At 50.2% G+C, this 17,732-nt stretch overlaps 2 protein-coding genes, 1 long non-coding RNA gene and 1 pseudogene across 3 annotated transcripts in view; 2 read left to right on the plus strand and 2 right to left on the minus strand.

The window, feature by feature from the left end:
- Positions 1–3,902: 3,902 nt before the first annotated feature.
- LOC145515436 (uncharacterized) overlaps positions 3,903–17,732 on the plus strand; it is a 29,483-nt gene continuing 15,653 nt past the window's right edge. The window contains exon 1 of the long non-coding RNA XR_014060886.1: positions 3,903–4,456. This is a non-coding gene — a long non-coding RNA (uncharacterized LOC145515436). The remainder of the gene's footprint in view (positions 4,457–17,732) is intronic.
- On the minus strand, positions 5,595–6,340 carry APOC2 (apolipoprotein C2). Its single transcript, XM_081515816.1, has 3 exons — positions 6,286–6,340; positions 5,954–6,113; positions 5,595–5,685 (listed from the first exon to the last, which is right to left on the minus strand). Exons 1-3 carry the CDS (start codon positions 6,338–6,340, stop codon positions 5,595–5,597), a joined length of 306 nt encoding a protein of 101 aa, XP_081371942.1.
- APOC4 (apolipoprotein C4) lies at positions 8,204–10,149 on the minus strand. The gene is made up of 3 exons (XM_081515815.1): positions 10,074–10,149; positions 8,744–8,885; positions 8,204–8,392 (listed from the first exon to the last, which is right to left on the minus strand). The coding sequence occupies exons 1-3, from the start codon at positions 10,147–10,149 to the stop codon at positions 8,227–8,229; spliced, it is 384 nt and encodes a 127-aa protein (XP_081371941.1). The 3' UTR covers positions 8,204–8,226.
- Positions 14,493–17,242, plus strand: LOC145512381 (small ribosomal subunit protein eS17 pseudogene; annotated as a pseudogene).

Consider the following 17,732-nt stretch of genomic DNA (forward strand, 5'->3'; position numbering starts at 1 on the left):
AGGACCGCCCCGTCCCGGACGGCTCCAGCGCGATCGCGCGAGATTTCACATTTGCCGGACTCGCCGGCCACCGTATCTATCCCTCAAGAGCGCCTCAGCCACGCCTCTCGGGATCCGCTTCCGGCTATGAAAGGGCCGATCCGGCCACCGTACCCTAGTCCTCCCGCGTCCTGTTTGTTTTACCTAGTAGCTACCCTCGGGCTTCCCAGGTAGCTCAGTGGTAAAGAATCCGCCTGCCAAGTAGGAGAGGCTGGTTCGATTCCCTGGGTAGGGAAGATTCCCCTGGAGAAGGAAATGGCAACGTGCTCCAGTATTCTTGCCTGGGCAATCCCATGGGTAGAGAAGCTTGGCGGGCCATACAGTCCATGGGGTCGCAAAGAGTCAGACGCGACTTAGCGACTAAACAACAGAAAACAGTAGACACCTTGCGTGCCCCTAACTCCCAGGACTTTCCTGGCGAACATGTACGCTTGCCACAGCCTCCCTTCTTTCTGCCCCTCTCGCGTAACCCCGCCCCTTTCAGTTGTGTGAGCCTCCTGGGTCATTCTGTCCGCTTCGCCCCGCGGATTCTTTAAAACCTTTCGGTTTCAACATTCATGAGCTTTCCCGGCCACCGTAACGCGTAGAACCGCTCCGCTTGAACCACACCCCTTCTGCGTAAAAGGAACTCTCCTGGCCTCCGAACCCAAGACTCGGAAGACAGGACTTTTGGTCGATGGCCTCGCTTTCTGACCTCTCTTCTTTTCCTCTGACAAGTCTCCCTAGGTTATAGCCCTGTGCACTTAGTTACTATTTCAGCGTCCTCTCGCCACCACACTTCCTAATTGGACCCTCTCGGCCCCTCCCTAAGCCTCGGGGCTGCCTAGTTTAGTGCGCAGGCACGTTGCCCTCGTGGTCTTCGCATTCCAGCGAAGCGCGCCGCTGTAGACTCCGCTTCAAGGGCTCAAAGAACTCCATGCTTTTTCAATAGCTTGCTACAGCTCCGGATGCGTGTTGAGAGACCCTTGGCCCAAGGAAAGAATAATAGAGGCCCAGAGAGGACAGAAGACTTAGCAGTTGTGAAACCTTCACCAGTGAATTGGGTGGAAGTCTGACCTGGGTTCAAACCCTGGCTGTGCTGCGGAGCGGCTAAATGATTGCGGACAAGTGACCTATCTCTTTGGACTTCATTTTTTTCCTCGGAATGTAAAGCACCTGGCCCCGTCCTCATTTAGTCTTCAGTTCAGTTCAGTTCAGTCGCTCAGTCGTGTCCAACTCTTTGCAACCCCATGAACCGCAGCACGCCAGGCCTCCCTGCCCCTCACCAACTCCCGGAGGCCACCTAGACCCATGTCCATTGAGTCGGTGATGCCATCCAACCATCTCATCCTCTGTCGTCCCCTTCTCCTCCTGCCCTCAATCTTTCCCAGCATCAGTGTCTTTTCCAATGAGTTGACTCTTCCCATCAGGTGGCCAAAGTATTGGAGTTTCAGCTTCAACATCAGTCCTTCCAATGAACACCCAGGACTGATCTCCTTTACGATGGACTGGTTGGATCTCCTTGCAGCCCAAGGGACTCTCAAAAGTCTTCTCCAACACCACAGTTCAAAAGCATCAATTCTTCTATGTTCAGCTTTCTTTATAGTCCAACTCTCACATCCATACATGACCACTGGGGCTTAGTAAGTGATGAGTATCAAGCACTGTGGTTATGAACTTTACATATGGTCAGGAAAGGAGAGCAGGCTTTGCATTGAGATATTTTAAATATTTATTTAACATTTTACTAACTACATGCTCCACTTTCCTCGAGGCCTCAGCTCAAAAGTATTATCCCTCCTCCAGGAAACCCTCCTGAGCTCCCAGACTGGGTGGGGCATGGCCTCCCACTCCTCCTGTATCCCTGGACTCCCCACCCCGTCCCTGCCCACTTTGTGTCATCACTAACAGAAGTGGGTGTGTCTTGGTTATGGCCACCGGATGGTCATGGTCATGTGTCTCCAGCCCTGTCCCAGGGCATGACTGCTGAGTGAAAGAATGAAACTCTCGAGTGCAGAAAGTAAATGACTTAACCTCTGTGAACCAACACAAGGACAAGAAGAAACCTTAGAAAACTTCTTGCCTTGTCCCCTTCTAGTACAGATACTAACGATAGTAATGATTCTGTGAAATTGTAGGCCTAGTTGTCAAGTCTAGAGATGGAATGAACATACTGATGAAGTCTCCCAGAAGATGGGCTGCTGCTGCTGCTGCTAAGTCGCTTCAGTCGTGTCCGACTCTGTGCGGCCCCATAGATGGCAGCCCACCAGGCTCCCCTGTCCCTGGGATTCTCCAGGCAAGAACACTGGAGTGGGTTGCCATTTCCTTCTCCAATGCATGAAAGTGAAAAGTAAAAGTGAAGTTGCTCAGTCGTGTCCGACTCTTAGCAGCCCCATGGACTGCAGCCTACCAGGTTCCTCCGTGCATGGGATTTTCCAGGCAAGAGTACCGGAGTGGGGTGCCATTGCCTTCTCCGAGAAGATGGGCAGATGGAGATTTTGTGGGCTTCTTTTTTCACTGTGAGTCTTATTTGCCACACCTGGGATCGTCACTGTGGCACAGACTTCTCTCTAGTTGTGGCACATGGGCTTAGTTGCCCTGAGGCATGTGGGATCTTAGTTCCCCCACCAGGGATCAAACGCACGTCCCCTGCATTGGAAGACAAATTCTTAACCACTGGACCACCAGGAAATTACCTGTGAACCTCTTTTTTAAAAGTGCAAAATCACGTGTACAAATTTAAATAGAGAACCAAAGAAAGCCCAGGCAAGTGAGGAGTCTTGAAGCTTCATCTTCACCAGTTTCACTGTTAACCCTATCTCTGCCTTCAGCTCTAGATGTCCCAACATCCTCATATACTTCAGAGTCCTGATCTGTTGCAACACCAGGGGCTCTGAGCTACACTGTGACCTCAAATGGGGCCCTTATAAAGCCGTCCCCCATGTCCACTGAATGACCAAGTAAATACTTCCATTCCTGTTAAATGAATCACCGATCAGACCCATTCTGTGCTCCACTAGGGGACGCCTGATACCAACTAGAGGCTAAGATTTCAGATTCTAAGGGACCTGGGGACCTGAACTTCTGGGTCCCCAAGGAGAACGGATTGAGGGTCCTGAATTCTGGGAGAGGAAGAGTTTGGGGGCCTCGACTCCTGGAGTCCTGAAGGGAATGGGATGGGGGGGCGGGTGCCTGAGAAAGGAAGGAGGAGTCTGGGAAGTACACCAGGATTGGTTGGAAGCAGAACTAGCCTGGGCAGTGGTTTGGTTTGGCTTGAGTCTGTGGGAAATAAGTGGACAGAGCAGGGATTGTTCATCCAGGGTCCCCCCCTGCCCCATCACCCATTGGGCTTGGCAGCTTCAGTTCTTCCCAGGCCCTGGGGACTTTGGGGGCATTTCCCACAACCTCTCCCCAAGGCCCCTGTTTTCTGCTGGACTCACAGCTGCCCAGCCCCAGGACTGGGAAAACTGCCCCAAGAGAGCTGAAAAGGCTGGCCAGAAGTTCATGTCAAGTCTATTAGCAGACTACAGGCCGTGCATCCTCAAAGGCCGGTAGCCCAACCAATGGGACTTGGGGGCACAGGACCCACTCTCTACTCCTTCCAGATGCAGGAGTCCAGGCCCTTCGCCCCCTCCACTCATGGGCCCCAGCACTGTCCTCCCTCAGACTGCAGGGCCTCTGCTCTTAATTCACCCCCTGTGCTTTTGGCCGGTAATTCCCCACTGCCCAGATACCCTCTTCCATCCTCTCAGAGCTGGGAGCCAAGTGAATACTCCCCTCCCCTCGCCCTACTTTCCATCAACAATTGTGCTTACCACACTTCATTGTGACTCCACAATGACCAGCCCAGCTGTGTCCTTTAGAGTACGCTCCCTGTGACCCCTATCCAAGGTGGCTACACCTAGATCTTGAACTCTTTCCTCACTCTTTCGCCTTTTCTTCATCACCTGTCTTGCTGTCTGAAGTTATCTTCTCCATGGGTCCTCTGTGCCTCCCACCCCATCCCCTCCACCTCTCTATTTGTGGCTCAGGATGGAACAGAGCTTCTGGTCCTGAATAGGAGCTCAGGAAACATTATTACTATTGCTAATAAGAAGAGCTAAAAAAGCATACTGCCAAGCTGTAATCAGTAAAACCGTATGAAGCTAGATCAGGATCCAATCAGTACCTTTTTGAGGGGCCATGTGAAGGCAAGGAGATCAAACCAGTCAATCCTAAAGGAAATCAGTCCTGAATATTCATTGGAAGGACTGATGCTGAAGCTGAAACTCCAATACTTTGGCCACCTGATGCAAAGAATTGACTCATTGGAAAAGACCCTAATGCTGGGAAGGACTGGGGGCAGGAGGAGAAGAGGACGACAGAGGATGAGATTGTTGGATGGCATCACCAAGTTGGATATGAATTTGAGCAAGTTCCGGGAGTTGGTGATGGACAGGTAAGCCTGGCGTGCTGCAGATCATGGGGTCGCAAAGAGTTGAACACAACTGAGCGACTGAACTGAACTGATGAAGGCAGGGCTGTCTTTTTTCCTGCTGTGTCTCCAGCGCCTGGATGGGGGGTGGGGCAAATGTATAGGAACTGACACAGAACACAGCTTTCACAGATCTGCCCTCTTGGGTGGCAGCCAACCTGGGCACTGCCTTCCCACACTCAGCAATGACTCATGGGCACCACTCTCCCCTCTGCCACAGGGCCTCTGAACACCTCTCTGTGACGGCATATTTAAAGTGTCAGCCCAGTGATTCATGTTGATGAATGGCAGAAACCAACACAATATTGCGAAGTAATTATCCTTCACTTAAAAATAAATTAATTTTTTAAAAGTGTCAGTCCAGGCCACAGACACAGTCAGAGGCCACTGTAAGTAAGCTGTATTCATTTACCTGATGCTGGGAAAGATTGAAGGCAGGAGGAGAAGGAGACGACAGAGGATGAGATGGTTGGGTGGCATCACCAACTCAATGGATGCGAGTTTGAGTAAACTCTGAGAGTTGGCAGTGGACAGGGAGGCCTGGTGTGCTGCAGTCCATGGAGTCACAGAGTCAGACATGACTGAGCTACTGAACTAAACTGATTCAGTTATCATTTTACAAACGAGAAAGCTGGGACTTCCCTGTTGGTCCACTGGTTCAGGCTCTGTGCTGCCACAGCAGATGGCACAGGTTTGATCCCTGGTCAGGGAACTAGATTCCACGTGCCACATGGCATGGCCAAAAAAAATGGATGAGAAAGCCAGACCTCGGTGAAGGTCAGTCTCTAATTATTGTTGTTATGATTATTCATTATTATTATTCATCTCTTTATTTCCACTGATCAGGTTAGGGAGATATACATAGAATAGGTGCTCAATAAATGTTGGCTGGCAGGCATCAGCTCCTCCATCTTGGACCCTGAGGTCTCAGAAAAGTGACGACATCGAAAAGAATAAACTTGGCTTTATTATTATTGTTGATAAGTCAGGCTAGAATTGGGAACAGGATGCTGAGAGTTGCAAGGAAGTGGGGAAGGGTGTAGATCAGGGGACCCAGGGGGTTGCTGGAGCCTGGACTCCCCCGAGATTGGGGGCCCAGCTGTTAATCTTCTCCTGACAGCATAGAAAAGACCTGGTCAGTAATAATCCCTGCATAGGTGGTCACAGCCGCCGTGCTTTTGCTGTATATGTCCCTAGGGAGAAAGGACAGAAGGACTGAGGGAGGAGGGGCTGGGGGCCCAGAATCACGTGTCCTGTTGGAAACAGTGACTAGGAGCCAAAGCTGTGGATCCCTAAGTAGGACAAGGATGGGCTCCCAGAATCCCAGAGCTAGGTATTGGGAGCTGGGATACCTGGGCTTTGAGAGATTACAGGTTTGAACCTGGACTCCTGAGTGTGAGGGAGAAGGGGCTGGGGTCTGGAACTCAGGCTCCTGGGGTGTGGGTCAGAGGCGGGTGATACCTGATTTTCTCATCCATGGTGGGCAGGTATGTCTTCTTGTACAACTTCTGGGCGGCTTCCTTGGCTGTATCCCAGTAACCTAAGAGTGACTCCTGCATCTGGGTGAGCAGGGCAGGGCTGGAGGTCTGGTCTTGCTGGGGAACATGGGCCCCTTGGGCCTCTGCAGAAGAAGAGTGCTATAGGGTAGCTGAGGGGCCTGCCGCAGGGGGAGAATGAAAAGGGGGAAGGAGAGGAATGGACAGGGGCAAGGCGGGACAAGAACAGGACTGGGAGGATGCTAGGGGGCTCCTCCGCCTCCTGGCATCCTCACCTCCCCTACAGACCCCACTCACCGAATCCCAATACCAGGAGGATGAGAAACCCGACCAGGAAGTATCTTGTGCCCATGGCGTCAGGAGACCTGGAACACTGAGGCAGGTAGGGGCAGGGCCACAGGAGACATCTGGTCTTGGGGTCTCCAGGCCTCAGGGATACTGGCCTAGGACGCCCTCTCCCCTTCCTTCCCGCCTCAGTCAAGTTCCTAATGAGTTGAGCCTCACTTCCTAATAATCTATGATGCTACTCCTGCTTGCTGATTGTAACATCTTAATTCTTTTTTTTTTTTTTTCATTGCACTGCATGGCTTGTGGGATCTTAGTTCCCCTGACTAGGGACTGAACCCAGGCCCAGCAGTGAAAGCACCAAGTCCTAACCACTGGACTGCCAGAGAATTCCCCACAACATCTTAATTCTAACATTCATTCATTCAAGAAGCGTTTCTTCAGCACCTACTGCATGCCAGGTGCAGTTCTGGGCCCAGCCGTGAACACAGTGGCCCTTGCCCTCAGGAAGCCAACAGGAGAGAGAAATGCAAGGAGCAAACATCAAATGAATGAAGTGTAGCGCCTGTCTCTCTCTGATAAGTGCTCTGGAATGCAGAGGGTGTGCTGTGTAGCCTGGGAAAGCCTCAGCAGTGGGGTGACATTTATGTTAAGTCCCAGTCAGTACAGGGCCAGGTGCCACAGTCTGGGTTAAGAGCCACCACTTGGATGAGTGAGTTTCCTCTGCTCTGGGCCCTGATCTACCCACATTCCTAAGTCATCTTGGTCCCAACCCTGGGAGGGAGTCACTCTCAGGGACAACAGGGCTCAGTCCATCACATCCCCCTCCACCTATCACATCCCCCTCCACTTTTCAGAGACTGCGGCGTGGAGGTTGACATCTGACGTGAGAAGGATCAGCACACACAGACATCCTACAGTTTTTAAATTCCATGATTCTTTTTTTTTTTTTAACCGATTCTTTTTTTTTTTTTTTTTTTAACCACAGCCATGCCACATGCTCGGCTTGAGAGATTTAAGTTCTCACACCTGGCACGGAACCCAGGCTCCCAGCAATGAAAGTGCCCAGTCCTAACCACTGGACCACCAGAGTAGTCCCTAAATTCCATGATTCTAAAACTGGAACTAATTTTTTTTTTTCAAGGCTGAGCCAAGCAGCATGCGGGATCCTAGTTCCCCAAGCAGGGATCAAACTCGTGCCTCCTGCATTGGGAGGTCGGAGTCTTAACCACTGGATGGCCAGGGAGTTCCCTGGAATCGAAAATCTTGACTTTTGCAGTTTCTGATCTAACAATCTTGGCCCACTCCTGCTGTCCGCCGCCCCCCATTTCTGTCCCCTCTCTTACCAGAGTCTGGCGGCTGTCCTTAGCAGCTCCAAATGGGCAGAGAAAGGCTTTATAGCTCTTGAGATCCACCCCTCCACCCCCACCTCGACACCTCGGCCAAAGTCCTGGCCAACAGGACTGAGGGGGTGGGAGGGAGAGAGTTGGGGGGAGGTGGCATGGGGACAGAGAGGGAGACAGGTTGAATGGGGGGCTGTGGAGGGGTCGGGGGTTCTGGGTACCCACCAGGCATCAGATCTGGGGTCTCCATCGCATGGGAGTGGGAGTGGAAGGCAGAGCTCTGAAGGAGGGCCAGCTGGCAGGGGTGGGGGGCTTGCTAACTACTCTCCAGCCTTCATCCTCCAGCCCAAACCGAGAAGCCTGAAGTCCTCTGCCCCCCATAAGCTGGCAGTGGTGGGTCTAGCACTGGGGGCAGGGTGGGGTCATCCCTCCAGGCCTCCCAGTCCTTCCCCTCCCCACCCCCACCCCCACTGTTGCTCCTTTGCCACGTGTCACTTTCTCCACCCCTTAACCTCTGGAGGGGGATGGGGGGTTATCTCTGACGAGTCCAGGAGGGACTGGGACAGGGACACACACAGGAGAACTTGTTTATTGCAGAGGGTGTGACGCTTTAATTTTGGTCGCTGGGCCTGCAGAGCAGCTGGGGACACAGACTGTGGGCCTTGTTCAGGAGGCTATCCTTGGAACTGCGGAGCCAGGCCTGGGCACGAGAACCCAGGTCCTTCAGGTGGTCATTGTAGTAGGTCTCCATGAAGCCCTGGAAGGCCCTGGGGCCCCTGGAAGGGAGGGGATGTCACAGTGGAGACCGCAGATACCCTCCAAGACTTCTGCTCTGTTCACCCATTCCTCCTTCTGACCCAGGAGCCCCTGCGCTCAACACTTACCCTCCACCCTGCTCAGACCCAGCATCACAGCCCTGCCCCCACCCCGTCCTGCTCCTGGGAACCCATGAGTTTGGGCACAGACCCTCCTACCCCAGACCCTGGAGTCCAGACCCCAGCCCCTCCTCCCTCAGACCCAGGATCCAGACCCCCAGCCCCTCCTCCCTCAGACCCAGGAGTCCAGGCCCGCTAGCCCGGCCCCCCCTCTGAGAACCAGGCCCCCAGCCCCCTTCTGCGCACACTCACCAGAACCACTTCCACTTCTCTCTGATTCTGTTCACCAGCAGCTCCACCCACTCCTTCACCTTGCCTGGAACCAGGCTCCAGGAACTCCTGGCTGGCGCTGGCGGGGGGCTCAGAGTCCCCTCAGGCCCTTCTTGCTGGCATGCTAGATGGGACCAGAGGACAACCTAGATGACTGGGCCCCTGAACCTGTCCCTCTCCCTTTCCCCCCATGCTCGCGGTCACTGTCACTCCTGGTGTCCCCTTGGCAGTCCTCTCACCGCCTTCTATGTTCCTCTGACCCCTCGCCCCCCTTCAGCCATAGGTCATCTCCTTTCACCCGCTGTGCTCATGACCCCCATCAGCCTTCCATCTGCCTGTGGTTCCCTCCCGCAGTCTGTAACCCTTGGCCCCCATGCCTCCCTCACTAGCTGATCCTGCTGCCTCCTCTATTCTCCTGTGACCCCACCCACACAGTCTGAACGACCTCCGTGGGCAGTGAGGGATGTCCCCAGGGATGGAGGTTGGCAAAGCCCTGTGTCAGGCTGGTAGGCCAGGGGTTCTACCAGGAATCACATACACCTGTCTGTCCAGCACTTCCGCACCTGGGCAAAGCCTCACCTACAGAGACCAGCCATCACATGGGTACATGTTTACAGGCATGTACAGAAGCACCCACGCGACCAGTGGGGTGTTCTTGGCCAACAACTTAACCTCTTCAAAACTCAGTCTCCCCTTCTGTAGAATGGGCTCAGGACAGGACCTAGCTTATAGGATTATTGTGAGAGTTCAGGGTTAACACGGAGAACCAGTTTCCGGCACATCGGAGGCACTGTAGTGATATTTTAAATGCATGTTCAGAGGGACTTCATTACTTAGTCCAGTGGTTAAGACTCTGCGCTTCGAATACAGGGGGCATGGGTTCCATCCCTGCTCGGGGAACTAAGATCCCACATGCCTTGTGGCACGGCCAAAACAACAAAACTTAAGAACTGCACATGCAGAACCCAGACATACTCACACAGCAGTACACACAGACACTCTCCCACCCACTAACCCTCAAATCTTTTGCATAAATACCCCCTAAAGACACACATGTGCCCGCAAGGATTCAAATGCATGTTCACACATTCACACGTTTACCTTGCCTGCATACTCTTTTGCTGACACACACACACGTGCAAATTCATGACCAGTGTCATCTGTACCAACCCCGTGTACACACTTTTCACACATGGCCACCCCTGACACCGACTCCCAGACACGCACACAGATCTGCATGCCTCGCAGTCGCTCACACTCACACCCCAGGCTGCTGCGGGGTCCCCATACCCCACCCCTGGCTCTTCCTCACCCACGACACAGGCCAGGACCAGAACGCAGAAGCAGAGGGAGGCCAGGGCCTGAGGCCTGCGTCCAGGGAACGACATTTCTGGGGGCCTCTGTCCCTCAGTGCTCAGCTCTCCGGGCTGGGGGAGGGGCAGGCTGCACTGAGCAGAGCCCTCCCCTGGCCGCCTCCCCACGCCCCTTGGCAGGGACTTCAGAGAGAGAGGGGCCCAGGTGACAATGACAGTCACAGGCCATGCCCGCCCCTGCTGGCCTCCTTCCTACCCTCCCACCACCCTAACCTGACAGGGAAAGATAGAAGTTTCTTTGGCCTCCTGTGCTGAACTGGGTTCAAATCCTGGCTCCACATCTTGTAACAGCTCCTCTTTGGGGCCTCGGTTTCCTCCTCTGTAAAATAGGCCCACAATCCGTACTTTAGGACATAAATTAAATGATGTGATAACAAGGGAAATTAGATATTTTAAGTTTGCAAAATTAAAATTTTTATTTTATTTGGTCGCACTCTGTGGCATGTGGGATCTTAGTTCTTGGACCAGGGATCCAACCCACACCCTCTGCATTGGAAGTTCGGAGTCTTAACCACTGAACCCCCGGGGACATCCTAAGAGAAATTCTTAGTGTGGAAGCTGGCAACATAGGTGCTCACAGATCACAGTTGTCTATTCTTTCTTTTGTCTCTGAGATACCTTGGCCACTGGGCTACAGGGTCAGACACACCTTCACTGCTTGACCAGGGTGAATATATTCCCTTCTCTGGGCTCAATGTTTCCACCTGTAAAATGGGGATAGCTGTAAGTGTCTGCCTCCCAGAGTCCGCATGAAAGCCAAGAGGCCCTGTGAGAGAGAGCTTAGTGGGAGGTTGTCAACATCAGGCTTCGGTCAAACACCAGACAGAAAAAAAATGAGCCTTTTTCTTCCGGAGGACTGAGTTGTGAGCCAAGGCGCACAACTTAGCCAAGAAACCACGGGCTGGATTCTTTGGTCTAAGGGTGCCAGATAAAATACGGGACCCCCAGTGACATTTGAATTTCAGAGAAATAATGAATCTTTTTTTTCGTATAAATATGTCCCACGCAGTATTTGGGAAGTATACTAAAATTTATTGGTTGTGTATCTGAAACCCAAATCTAACCAGACATCCTGTGTTTTTATGTGGTGCTTCCAACAATCCCTGGAGGAGGAAATGGCAACCCACTCCAGTGTTCTTGCCTAGAGAATCCCGTGGACAGAGGAGCCTGGCGGGTTACTGTCCATGGGATAGCAGAGTCGGACATGACTGAGTGACTAAACACACATGCACTCTGACAATCGAACTTTGGCCACAACCTGAATGACTGTACAGAACTGATCAGGAGGCCTTCCAGAACGCCATCCATTCCAGTGGGCCCCGTGTGGGCTCTGGCATACAGTAGGTGCTCAATGAATGCTCCCTAGAGTTCCTCACTAACAATGTGTGTTAGTTGCTCAGTCGTGTCCAACTTTTTGCGACCCCATGGACTGTAGCCTGCCAGGCTCCTCTGTCCATGGGATTTTCCCAGGCAAGAATACTGGAGTGGGTAGCCATTCCCTCCTCCAGGGGATCTTCCCGACCCAGGGATCGAACCCCGGTCTCCTGCACTGCAGGCAGATTCTTCACCGTCTGAGCCACTGACAATAATAAGTGAAATAAAATCTCCTATAGTTTCTGACTGGGATGATGAAAATATTCTGGAAATGGATAGAGATCATGGTTGCACAAGATTGTGTATCTACTTAATGCCACTGAACCATACACCTAAAAAATGGTTCAAATGGTAAACTTGATGTCACGTGTTTCACCATGATTTAAAAAAAAGAAAAAAAACCCCACTTTGCATTGTGTTAGGGGAAGCAGTGGGGTGTTGGGTTCAGAGCCTGGCTCCACCTCCTTCCTGCTGTGTGACCTGGTGTATATTGCTTAATGTCTCTGGGCCTGTTTCTTCATCCACAAACCAGAGTCATGAACTATGTGCCTATGCAGGAGAGTAAAATATATCGTTTACCTAACTTACCCTAACAATGCCAGGCACTCTGCAAATCCATGCTGTCAACCTTGCTGCTAATTATTAAGCCTGCATTTCCTGATGCTCGCTACCCATCGGGGCTTTAGCTCATTAACTCACTGAATTAACCTCAGTGCTGCGAAGTGGGCATCTTTTTCATTCCAATTTTACAGATGAAGAAACTGAAGCTGTGGGGGTTGGGCTCCCCAGCTAGCAAGTGGTAAATTTGAAGCCAGCCCTTTCACTCTGTCTAACCAAGCCAGAAATGACCTCTGCCTTCACTTCCCCCACCCCAATCCCAGAGGGCAAGAGACAGATGGAAGCGGGGCCAGGGATGGGTGGGCCTGAGGGGAAGGTCTCTGACCCTGCCCGGGCTCCAAGGTCGACATGAGCTGTTCCCTGCTTGCAATGTTTGCCCATCTCTGTCATCCAAGGCAGAAACAGGCTGAAGGTCGTTCAGGGTGGACCTCAGGGGTGGCTCAAAAACAACTGTGGGTGAGGGGTGAGGGGCAGAGAGGTCACAAGGGGGGAGTGGGGGATGGGAGCAGTGAGCCCTGATATCTCAGCATGTGTGTCTGGGGACAGAGAGCATCTCTGAGCCTGAACCTCTGTGTCCACAAGACCATCAGTTCCACCACCAGACCCCTAACCACTTTGTCCACTCCGGGGTCTCTGCTTCAGCCCAGATTCCACTCCCTGTCCCATGAAATCCTACATTCACTTCCCTTCCATCATCCCTAACCTCTCACCTCCCTGGCTGCTCTGGGTTGTGGCGAGGAAATCAGGGGTGGAAGAGAGATCGGTATATCCCTTCCATCTCTACTTTCTGCCTTCGTCTGGAAGATCTCCATTTATTCATTTTATTATAAAAGTTGAGATATTTGAAAAAGAAAACACATAATAAAAAACTGAGATACCATAACAGTCACCCTTTTAGAGTATACAATTCAGACTTCCCTGATGGTCCAGTGGTGAAGACTCCACGCTTCCCTGCAGGGGACTGGGGTTTGATCCCTGGTCGGGGAACTAAGATCCTGTATGCAGTGTGGTGATGCCAAAAATAAATAAATAAATACAGTGCGCAATTCAATGAGTTTTGGTACATTCGCAAAGTTTGCAACAATCACCATTATCTAATTAGAGAACATTTCATAACCCAAAAGGAAACCCCACACCCTTTAACCCTCACTTCTATCCCCTTCTCCCCAAGGCAGGGCAACCACTGACCAGCTTTCTGTCTCTTTGTTGTTGTTCAGTTGCCAAGTCATGTCCGACTCTTTGCGACCCCATGGACTGCAGCACGCCAGGCTTCCCTGTCCGTCACCATCACCCAGAGTTTGTTCAAACACATGTCCATTGAGTTGGTGATGCCATCCAACCATCTTATCCTCTGTCTCTTTAGATTTCCCAATTCTGGACATTTCATATGAATGGAATCATAACATGAGGTCTCTTGTGGTTGGCTTCTTTCATGGTTTATCCATGTTGTAGGATGTGTCAATGCTTTGTTCCTTTTTTTTCTCTCCTGGATTTTTTTTTTTTTTTAGTGCAGCTTGTGAAATTTTAACTCCCTGACCAAGGATCAAACCCTGGCCCTCAGCAGTGAGGTCTTAGTGTCCTAACCTCTGGACCACCAGGGAATTCCCAGTCCTTCATCCATTTTATGGCTGAATGATATTCCACTGTGTATGGATATACATATACAGATATACATACACTATATGGATTTATTTATTCATTCATCAATTAGCAGGTATTTTTTGGCTGTTTTCCACTTTTTTTGACTATTATGAATAAAAGTGCTGTGAAGAGGTGTGTACAAGTTTTTGTGTGAACCTGTTTGTAGTACTTTTGGGTAGAGACCTAGGAATGCAATTGCTGGGTCACGTGGTAACCTTGTTTAACTTTTTTTTTTCCTCTTCCAATTTTATTGAGATAAACTGGACATACGGCACTATCTAAGTTTAAGGAATATGGCGTAATGATTTGACTTACATACATCATGTAAAGATTCCTAAACACCTACATTTCATATAGATACAAAATTAAAGAAATGCAAAAGAAAATTTCTTGTGAGGAGAACTCTTAGGATTTACTCTCATAATAACTTTCATATAATGTGCATGCAATGTGTGCATGTTCAGTTGTGTCAGACTCTTTGCAACCCCATGGCCTGTAGCCCACTGGCTCCTCTGTCCAGGGGATTTCCCAGATGAGAGTAGGTTGCCATTTCCTTCTCCAGGGGATCTTCTCAAACCAGGGATCAAACCTGGATCTCTTGCATTCCAGGCAGAGTCTTTACTATTGAGCCACCAGGGAAGCCCCCACATATAATGTACAACAGGGTTTTTTGTATTTTTTTTTTTAATTTTAAAAACGCCCACTTCTACCAGGGACCCACCAACATGGGCCAAGATTTCACCAAAACCGTGAAGAAAGCGGCCCTTGGTCATCACTGAGAAGTACTACACCAGCCTGGGCAGCAACTTCCATACCAACAAGCGTGTAGGCCAGGACATAGCCCTGATTCTGGCACGAAGCTCAGCAACAAGATCAAAGGTCATGTTGCACATCTGATGAAGTGGATTCAGAGAGGCCCAGTGAGGGGTGTCTCCATCCAGCTGCAGGAGAAGGCAGGAGAGGGAAGAGAGAATTATGTGCCTGAGGAAATCGCTGAAGTAGATCGTGACGCTAAGAAAACCTTGAAGCTCTTGGACTTTGGCAGTCTGTCCAAACTGCAGGTCACTCAGCAGCCTACAGTTGGGGTGAATTTAGAGCTGTTTGAAGTTTTCTGCTGCGCTGAAATATTTTCATTAAACCTCGGACCAAACAAAACAAAAAAAAATTCCCAAGGTGATTCTTTTTTTTTTTAATTGAAGTGTAGTTGATGTACAATACCTATTTACTTTTTGAGGAATTGCTAAACTGTTTTTCAAAGTGGCTTCATTCATCCTTTTTCCTACTCAATATAAAAAAAAGTTTGTTTTTTTTTTCAATAGAAGTATGGTTGTTTACATTATGTTAGTTTCAGGTATGCAGCAAAGGGATTCAGTTGTGTCAGTTCAGTTCAGTTCAGTCGCTCAGTCGTGTCCGACTCTTTGCGACCCCATGAATTGCAGCACGCCAGGCCTCTCTGTCCATCACCAACTCCCAGAATTTACCCAAACCCATGTGCATCGAGTCAGTGATGCCATCCAACCATCTCATCCTCTGTCGTCCCCTTCTCCTCCTGCCCCCAATCCTTCCCAGCATCAGGGTCTTTTCCAATGAGTCAACTCTTCGCATGAGGTGGCCAAAGTATTGGAGTTTCAGCTTCAACATCAGTCCTTCCAATGAACACCCAGGACTGATCTCCTTTAGGATGGATTGATTAGATCTCCTTGCAGTCCAAGGGACTCTCAAGAGTCTTCTCCAACACCACAGTTCAAAAGCATCAATTCTGAGGCGCTCAGCTTTCTTCACCGTCCAACTCTCACATCCATACATGACCACTGGAAAAACCATAGCCTTGACTAGATGGACTTTTGTTGGCAAAGTAATGTCTCTGCTTTTAAATATGCTATCTAGGTTGGCCATAACCTTCTTCCAAGGAGTAAGCGTCTTTTAATTTCATGGCTGCAATCACCATCAGCAGTGATTTTGGAGCCCCCAAAAATAAAGTCTGACACTGTTTCCACTATTTCCCCATCTATTTCCCATGAAGTGATGGGACCAGATGCCATGATCTTAGTTTTCTGAACGTTGAGCTTTAAGCCAACTTTTTCACTCCCCTCTTTCACTTTCATCAAGAGGCTCTTTAGTTCTTCTTCACTGTTGTGTACTCATCTTTAAAAAATATTTATATATTTATTTATTTGGCTGCGCCAGGTCTTAGTTGCGGCATGTGGGATCTAGTTTCCTGACTGGAGCTTGAACCCGGGTCTTCTACATTGAGAGTGCAGAGTCCCAGCCACTGGACCACTAGGGAAGTCCCCCTGTGTGTCTTCTGAGTCTTTAATGTGAGAGATTTCTGGGGATTTAGGAACATGCTTAGGAAATCATTTGATTGATTCCAAAATTCTAAATAAACCAAGTTAAAAGTAATTTTTTGATGAAATCGCTATAGGATATACCCATATACCAACTAGGCAAGAGCAGTGCAACTCCTCATAGGAATTCTATCTAATAAAAGATATGGGGGACTTCTTTGTTGCTAGAGTAGTTAAGAATCCGCCTACCAATGAAGGGGACATGGGTTCGATCCCTGGTCCGGGAAGATTCCACATGTCTCGGAGCAGCTAAGCCCATGTGCCCAACTACTGAAGCCCGTGCACCCAGAGCCCATGCTCCGCAACAAGAGAATCCATTGCAATGAGAAGCCCACATACCGCAAGAAAGAGTAACTCCTGCTTACTTCAACTAGAGAAAGCCTGCTTGCAGCAACAAAGACCCAGCACAACCAAAAATAAAAACACTAAAAAAAAATGACATGTGCACATTTTAACATGCTGGATGTGATGCCAGTGAGGCTGAGGTTGGGTGTATGTGCTTAATTGCAGCTGATATGATAGGCAGGGTGACTTTGGGGAGGAAATCAGAGTAGAACATGGTGCCTAGAAGCCCCACCTGGGTTCAAATCCCATCTCTATGCACTTTGGGCTTTGTGATGTCTGGCAAGTGACTTTAAGCCTTCTGTGCCTCAGTTTCTTTCTCTTGCAAAATAGGAGCAGTGATAGTATCTGCCTCAGCGGGGGTTGGTAAAAATGATATATTACTTTAGTTTTTTTTCTCCCTGATTTACCATATTTCTTCACCAAATATTAAATCTTTGTACCATGCCTAGTCCTGAGCCAGGCTATGCCTGTGTCCACAGTGTTGATGAAATCCTGTCCCTGCCCCCAGGGTTCAGAGTCCAGTGGGGCATAGAACAGACCCATCGCAAGATAGAGATGACCCAGAGTGGACAGGGCTGGGATGGAGGTGCTTGACCCAACCTGGGAATCAAGGAGGGCTTCCTGGAGGAAGGGACATAAAAGCTGCGATATGGAGACTGGGGATTGTGTCAGTCTTTTCCGGTTTCTAGCCCATGCCCTCTTTCAAATCCCTCTTTGTTATCAGTTCAAAGTGTAAAAAGATCTACCACCTGCATGGTGATGAGTCAACCCATGAAAACTGAAGCTCATTATTACATCGGGCATAGTGAGTCTTTGCCGGCCTGTAGACCTATGTCTGCCTGCCCCTCAGGCTTGGGTTTTTTCACCATCCTCCAGAACGATCTTTATAGTATGGCTGGATAGGCATCAGGGAACCAGTCCCCCAAGTCTGAGCACACTGAGATCTGAGAACCAACTGTGTGACCACAGGAACTTTGCCACCTCCTAGTCTCTGAATCCATACACCCCAGTTCTCCCTTGCCCTGGGAAGGATCCTTACGTGGCCTTCAGAGGAACTTCTCTGTGTTCGACGGTGCTAACGACTCGCTGTGTTGTCTTCATGACTTGACCGAACCACGGTACCCCTCTGATGATGGGAAGGAATCTGATGGGGCCTGGGGCCACCTGGGCTGCGGCTGGCAGTGCCCAGAAGAGGAGCAAGGGTGCAAACATTTCCATAATGGGAGGCCTTTAAGATGAGATTCCAGGGATGGAAAAGGAGATCCTTGAATG

The sequence above is a fragment of the Giraffa tippelskirchi genome, chromosome 7 (assembly GCF_054371585.1).
Source record: "Giraffa tippelskirchi isolate mGirTip1 chromosome 7, T2T-mGirTip1v1.2.pri, whole genome shotgun sequence".
Taxonomy (NCBI): Eukaryota; Metazoa; Chordata; class Mammalia; order Artiodactyla; family Giraffidae; genus Giraffa; species Giraffa tippelskirchi.

Coding starts and splice junctions, on each gene's coding strand:
- APOC2 (XM_081515816.1), bottom strand. CDS start 6,340: ATGGGCACAAGATACTTCCTGGTCGGGTTTCTCATCCTCCTGGTATTG. Junction 6,114..6,285: donor CCTCCTGGTATTGGGATTCG/GTGAGTGGGGTC, acceptor CTTCTTCTGCAG/AGGCCCAAGGGGCCCATGTT. Junction 5,686..5,953: donor ACCATGGATGAGAAAATCAG/GTATCACCCGCC, acceptor CTTTCTCCCTAG/GGACATATACAGCAAAAGCA.
- APOC4 (XM_081515815.1), bottom strand. CDS start 10,149: ATGTCGTTCCCTGGACGCAGGCCTCAGGCCCTGGCCTCCCTCTGCTTC. Junction 8,886..10,073: donor GGTCCTGGCCTGTGTCGTGG/GTGAGGAAGAGC, acceptor GGTCCCATCTAG/CATGCCAGCAAGAAGGGCCT. Junction 8,393..8,743: donor GAGAAGTGGAAGTGGTTCTG/GTGAGTGTGCGC, acceptor CCTCCCTTCCAG/GGGCCCCAGGGCCTTCCAGG.